Below are 7,743 nucleotides of genomic sequence, written 5' to 3' on the forward strand. Positions count from 1 at the left end.
TATTTTTTATTTATTTTTTTTTTATAATTCAGGAAGAAATAAAATTCGAAAAAAGTGGATCCTGTGACTCTTTCTATTAGAGTTTCAAATAAAACTGTTAACTGCATGTAATAAAAAATATTTTATTTAACACTCATAAATGGCAGATTGTAAAACATTAAATAAAAATCTGGAATTTATTACAATTAGGAAGTATATATTTTCTTACAAATAAATATTTTAATAGTCTCCCTTATGTAGATAAAGATGTTTATATTATATGATTAAAAACATGTTTTATTTTTATTTTTAATATTAATTTGAAAAAAAAATAGTATTTAATTAATGATACTTAATATTATAACCAGCACCACAAACAAAGACACCAATCTGAAATAGGAAGGAATATGAAAGGAATGAATTAATGTATAAATATGTAAATTGCAACATATAGTGAAATATTAACGACCCTGTATGCCAGTGACCCAGACTACGAGAAACATTAAGTGGGCACATGTAACAGGAAATGTGCGTAACTATCTATTAATAGTTTCTTGGTCCTTCCTAAGTTTGGGCTCTACATCTCAATGTCAATTTAACGACATTCTCCTTACGATTTCATCATCGTAAGAAAGTTGCAGAGAAAGTGATATTAATATGTACATATATGTATAACATTGCATTTTAATTTTACCACTGATTTCCACAATTAATTCATTACATACATTGATTTATATAATAAAATGAAACAGTTAATCCGATTAAATAACCATTTTATCTTACTAATTTTTAATTAAAATCCACCACAATTTATTTTTATTTATTGAAATTAATGACTGTTATAATTAAAAAATACAACAGTGGAGAATTCTCTTATTGGTAGACCTCCCATTGAATCTTAAAGTAGAAAGTCTCGAGGCCACCTTCTTTTCAGACACCTGGAAGGATTTTCAGAAGTTGGAAAGGAAGCAAGGTTAAAAAATAGTGGGTTTGGGTGATTAATCGATTTTTTGGAGCGCGTAGAGTGAGTTGGGTCAGTAAACCAAGTAGTAGATACCATTTTTTTTTTTTGGACCTAGGTTCAATGATGAGGATAGACTATGCGGCCAGAAAACCCTCAGGATATATAAAATGGAGACCTGACCCATTTTAAGAATGAAGGGAAAAAACCTTGTGGTTAGACGTGCATGCTAACCACACCACTTCGAATCCAAACTTCTTCCAGGGCTCTATTGGTTCAGGGAGAGACAATAAACACATACAATCCACAACTAGACATATATACAGTGCCAGCAGTATCAAAGCCATCGTGCTAATACAAGCTTTTTTTTTTTTCTTGAAAGACCAGCGATAAGCAAATACAAAACAAACAGTGCGCACATTTTTTGAAGCTTGGACAATTTATGAAGTCAATTCAAATCACCTGGATCAAGGTCCTTTCTTGCCTCGGCCTCTCGAAAGTTGAACCACTCATCATCAAATCTTCGAGCTCTCTCATGACCGCTTCTTCCGAAAACAGTTGTCGGCGTATTCGTTTCTTCGGCAACTTGATACGGAAATCAGCGGGTCTGGAAGTTTCCACGGTTTTGTGGAATTCAGGCATTAGAGAAACACTCTCCGGTATCCTCTTGGGTTTTTCGGGAGTTTTTTCGGATGGCTTCACCTGCAAAACGAAGTCACCAGTCAACCTCAAATAGGGAGCCACTATCTTCTGCTATTGCAGAAATATCGTCGGCTTTATGCAAGGAGAATGAAAAGTCTTATAAGAAATTGGTTTTTGGCATAATAGAAAGGAGGTCCGGAACATATAATTTGAACTTAATTTACACTAAATGAATGCTTAACCATATTACTTCAGCTCGAATCCACATTTCGAGTCTACGATATGAATTATATAATTCTTAAACATGAGTTCTCCAAAATGCAAAATTTTGAGCAACCTAATTTAGAATTTTTTAAATATTTTCTACGGGTGACCTCCTTTTGCCAAAAATTGAGGATGAAGTGATCCGAACGGGGTTCCACTTCTGACTTGGGCGATGGAACAACTAGTTAATACCAAGATAGTTTCGACGACATCGTGATTCTATTTTGTCCAGGGCAACTATTCGAAAACATATTATGTAACCGAATATTATTTTCGATATAACAACAACGGAGAGAAAAATTCATTTTCTCTTTTATTAGCAGTGCCCTCGAGAGGTATATATAACTTTAATTTACCTGTTTTCAGAACTTTTATTTGTTTTCAATCCTTGACTTACATTTTTTAACCAATAAACGTTGATTACGCCTCATCATGAAGAGTAAACAATCCATTGAGTTGGGTGATTTTTACTGATATTCATGTTTAAGGAAACTTCGCAATAAAAAATTCAGTTAAGAATAAAACATATGTGGTTTTTAAATTGAAGGAAACTTTTTCTTTTTAAGTGGCTGAAATTGTCTTTTAATTTTTCTGAGAAAAAAATTAAATTTGGAAAAAATATATTTGGTTTTTTATATGACCGAACCAATATGTTTTTAAGTGGATGAAGTAGCATTTTTCCGAGGAAGTAATAAAGATCATTATATCAGTTTATTATCAGTATATCCGATTTAAAATTCTGATATGATTCATCAACATGACATAATTACATCTATATATGACATGATAAAGTTTCATAAGTACATGATATTCCCTCAATTTTTTTTTTTACCCACAGTTATAAAAAGTCATAAAAAACATTCATTGGTTGTCACGTGATCGCTCAAAAACTAAGGAATTGCAACTGCAATAAATTTGTTCATGCTCATTTCACTTTTGAGTTCATTTAAATTGGCAATTGATTCATTTTATATATATCATTATATAATTTGAATAAACCTCCAATAATTTTACTGATGTTTGGTTTTATTTTTCATTCCTAAGGGCTGTAATAGTTCTAGAATTAAGTTGTTAGTACTATTAAGTGCCAAATTATTAACAGGAAAAGCTCAACGTAAATATCCAGTTAGTTTTTAGTTAGTTACATAGGACGAACAATTAGTTAACGGGTTAAGGGCTAGATTAGTTAAGTATTACTTGGATTGCTCAGATTAAGCATGTTATACAAGGAACTGTATTTGACCCAAGCAAGCCGTGCATTTTTCTAGTCTATAATATACCTATTACTGTAATTATTGTTTTATTATAAGTAATTTTGATTATTTGTATTCGTTATATTGTGAAATTTTATTTTATTGGCGATACATTGCATATGTTTCTCACCAATAAATAAAATTTAAAAAGCAGAAATTATTTCGTATAATACAGAATAAAATTAACAAAATTATTAAAAATATTTGGAGAGAAATTATGGTTTTATTTAAACCTAAAACTAACTTGATTAATAATGATTCTGGGACAGCTGTAGTCAGTTAAAAAAAAATATTTTTTTCGAAATCTCATATATTTTAAACATTTCAAAGTCTCATGGATTAAGAAAATCTGATTAAAAAATAATGTTCTGTCGTCGGCCTTAACCTTTTAGTGCAATATTTTTGACATTCCTGCTCAGTTCTTAAATAACAAAAAAAAAAATCAGCTTTTTAGATTTTAATTTAAAATTATCACTCAAAGATAAAATTTTTCAATATATCGATAGTGATATTAAAAAGAAATATTGATTGAATTTAGGTCTTTGAAAAAAAAATAAATAACCAAAATCAAGAAATATCATAGTAAATGTATCTCCAAAATTTACCCAAAAATCAGTGTTTAGCTATATAAAAATAATTTAATAAATTAAAAAACTTATAAGATTTTATAAGCACAAATAGAACAATTTATTAATAAATTTAAATTTCAGCTTAATAATTCATTTTTAATTAATCCTACATTTTCACACCTAGTTAGCACGAAATGTTGAAACTGTGACGTACGTTTTTAAAAATAAAGCATCGTTAGTTATTGAGATGCCAACAGTTTAAGAATGACAAGGCTCTTGATTGTTTCTTTGTCCTTGAGTGTTTCGTTTTTGAGTGCTCAATAGAGTGAGTCTCATAATAGACGAAGAATGGTTTTAAAATGTCTGATTTTTGTTTATTGTATCAATTGAAAAAAAATAATTTTAAAATGACTCTTGACCCATATTTTATTATTAAAAAAAAAACCTATTTTTTAAAAATTTCTTCATTTATATAATTTCATAAAGGGAAGCTCAGTGATAAGGTACTGTTCTACTAACTCCAAGGATCCGGGTTCGAATCCGCCTGTGGCAGATAATTTTATTGCAGTTCTGAGTGGGTTCGGGAGTGCTCTGGCTCGAACCAACCCTCATAGTACAAGAGCCCAAGAGGAAAAAAAAAGCAGTTATGTCACCCCAATTTTTGATTACTTTAATGAAAACTATGTATAATTAATAGTCAAAATTCATGAGTCCGTCAAGTATAGGTAGTGGGAATAAAAAATGGCGGCTGTTTCAAAGCAATAAAATAAACTAATTTTTCATTCGGAGCTCTTTATCTCAAAACGTAGGAATAACACAAGAAAACCTAAGAGAACTTCATTTAAAGAAGAGCAAATTTGCTAAAATAGAGCCCTAATAGAGTTATTTACGTCCAATAGTTCTCGAGAAATAGCTTTTTAAAAAGCAAAATTTCTTAAACATGTTCTATGGGACGTACTGAAAGAACAGTAGTTAGAGAATTTATTTTGAGAAATCTATATTTCAAAAACCATTTGACGTACAGATATCTCTTAGAACTCAAATTAAAGCTAGTTCAATGAGCTATAAAGTATTTTATGATGTTTATCTTCGTAGGAGTAATAGTTTACAAGAAATTTGCTAAAAAAAAATTGATTTATAGTTGTTCAGATAAATTTTCATTTGCCAAATTTATATTCATATGTGAATATCATAAAAATTACTACCCCTACGAAGATAAGTGTTATAAACTACTTTATAGTAAGTTAAATTTCCTTTATTTTGAGTGTTGACAGACATATATGCGTTTTATGGATCTAGAGATATATTTTTTCAAACATCCAACATCTTATACGAACTACTATATAAATTAACATTTTGTGAGTTTATTTTGTCAAATATCATAAAAACTACTACTCCTACAAAGATAAATATAATAAACTATTTTGTAGTAAATTTAACTAGCTTTAAGCAAACATCTGTACGTCCAATAGTTTCTGAAAGTATTTTATAAATCAAACTTATTGTCCGAACAACTATAAATCAATTTATTTGACCAAATATCATGAAAACTACAATTCCTACGAAGGTAAAGGACATAAACTTATTTATAGTACATTAAACTAGCTTTAATTTGAGTGCTAATAGACATCTGTACGTCTCATAGTTCCGGAGATATAGATTTCTCAAAATTAATTAGCTAACTACTAATCTTTCAGAAGATTTTTAAGAAATTTTGCTTTTTAAAAACTTATATCTCGAGAACTATTGGACGTAAATAGCTTATTTAGGGCTAATATTTCAGCAAATTTACTCTTCTTTAAATAATGTTCTCTTAGATTTTCTAGTGCATTTAAGATATAGAGCTCCGAATGAAAAATTAATGTTTTTTTAAGGTTTTGTAACAGCCGCCATTTTTATTCTCCCTACCTATACTTGGCAGACTCATCGATTTTGACTAGTAATTATACATAGTTTTCATTAAAGTAATTAAAAATTGGCGTGAGATAATTGCCTTTTTTTCTTCCCGGCTTTTGTACTATCAACCTCATGAATGGGTACCCTCAATTGGATAAAAATTGGAGTGTCGGGCGTGTTTTTTGCCAAATCACCTCCTTGTACAACCGTCGGTTTAGTAATAGTACTTCACTTCTGGCCCTTCATGGATCGTAATGATATAGATTTAATTTTGTTTTAATAATTTTATAAATGGAATCATTATATCACTGGGATAATTAATAATAAATATTAAAAATTAAATAATAAAATAAATAAATAATTTTAGAAGGCGATGGGCTATTTGAAATTTAATAAACGTGCATACCACACTAATAACATTAAAATATGTGCCTATATAATGTTATATGAACATGATAAATAAAAAAATATTTATTTGGTAGAAAAATATATTAATACATAGTTTATCATTTATTGGCAGTTGCATAATATTTCATCTATTTGAGTTATATTTTTATCTTCGTTTTTTGGCATAGAGTAAAATCTATTTTTGCATATGACCATATCTGTTAAAAGTGCACTAATTGTAACCAGTTAGTAAATATTAAGTAACTGGTACTAATGCACTAATGTATTACATAGTCATGATGTGGAGAAAGTGAAAATATTATGAAATTTTATTTGGAGATTTAGTCGTACACCAAAGATAAACCGAGACGGTCAATATTGCATAATGTAAATTTTAATATTTCTTTGTAAATATTGCACCATTAATAACTGCGTTTTATTAAAACGATTAAAATTGAATCAAATTGTAATTTGAAGTATAGAATAAAGATATTTTATTAGTTCTTCGGTTTCTTCAACTATATTATTTTTTCAAAAAAAATAATTAAAAGATGAGTTGTAATGTTTGAACTTTGATAATTAACTAATTAATATTTTTAAAAAATGATTATATTGGGTGTTTTTCAAAAACTTGATTTATCACATTTGTATATATACTTTCTGCGAAATTAGAATTTAACAATAAAAACTAATTAAGGTTAGATATTAATAAATACGGTTGTAATACGATCATTTTTGTTATTTTTTTAACTATGTTTCTAATATATGTAACGCAAAATGTTTTTGCTTAGAGGTGGACACCTATCGTCCCATTAGGAGGTATAATTTTTTTTTTCTTTAATATTATTATATTATTAAACATATGAAGTGACGTTTTTGTTTTATTGTTATATTCTATCGAATGTGGATAGCACAGCTTGGGTATATTGTTTGTTATTAGTTTATATAAACGATCTGTAACTTATAATTTTAGTAAAATTACTACAATTAATTATCTATTTCGTGTATTTCACAGGGTAACTCTATTTGTACGGGGATTGTCCCATAAACAAATAAATAAATAAATTATTATTATTATTGTACGAATTTATTTTCATTTATGGATACTCTGTTTATTATTCACAGAAAACAATTTGAAAAATGATTTTCATACCAGTTTAAACTAATAGCTAAAATTGCTATGGATGCGAGCCTTATTCATGAATGAACCATTGATAAAAATATATATCGTTACCATGGCAACTTTAGCTATTAGTTTCAACTATAGCTAATTTTTGCCTATCTCTGTAATATAATTTCCAATGCTATTTTCATAAAAAAAAATAAAAATAAAAAAATAAATGAAAGAAATTTTAATGAATAATTTATTTATGTTCATTAGTTTGAACATTAATCACTTAAAAAAAATGAATTATTTCAAAACATTACTAATTCAAATATATTTAAGCAACGAGATTTAATCACAATTTTTGAGATTTCCTTATTCTTATACTATATTTTTTAAAAATAAATTTTATCTATTTTTTTGTGGATGAGTTTAAAACGTTCTTATCGTGGCACGTGACAAATATCGTAAATTCCTGTGAGTAATGACATTCCTTTTAAAAATGTAATTTTTTGATTTTACAAGTCCTTATGGCGAAAGAAATCCATAATATATAATAGAAATAAATAAAATATATATGTATAGTAAAAAGTTAGTTGCTAAAAATAATAATTAAGACTTTCATTATGTTTATAAAATCATTTTATAATTGTGGTAATATTTTGTTTCTTTCAGTTATTTAATTAT

At 27.8% G+C, this 7,743-nt stretch overlaps 1 protein-coding gene across 2 annotated transcripts in view; it reads right to left on the reverse strand.

The window, feature by feature from the left end:
* The window catches only part of LOC106684368 (uncharacterized), a 12,622-nt gene that overhangs the window by 3,185 nt on the left and 1,694 nt on the right, over positions 1-7,743 (reverse strand). The window contains exon 2 of one of the 2 annotated variants that reach the window (XM_014426413.2): positions 1,403-1,642. The exons of the other annotated variant lie outside the window; for it this stretch is intronic. Within the exon in view, the coding sequence (XP_014281899.1) occupies positions 1,403-1,642 (240 nt within the window). The remainder of the gene's footprint in view (positions 1-1,402; positions 1,643-7,743) is intronic. 2 annotated transcript variants of the gene reach the window in all.

The sequence above is a fragment of the Halyomorpha halys genome, unplaced genomic scaffold (assembly GCF_000696795.3).
Source record: "Halyomorpha halys isolate HHAL.00 unplaced genomic scaffold, Hhal_1.1 Scaffold574.1, whole genome shotgun sequence".
Taxonomy (NCBI): Eukaryota; Metazoa; Arthropoda; class Insecta; order Hemiptera; family Pentatomidae; genus Halyomorpha; species Halyomorpha halys.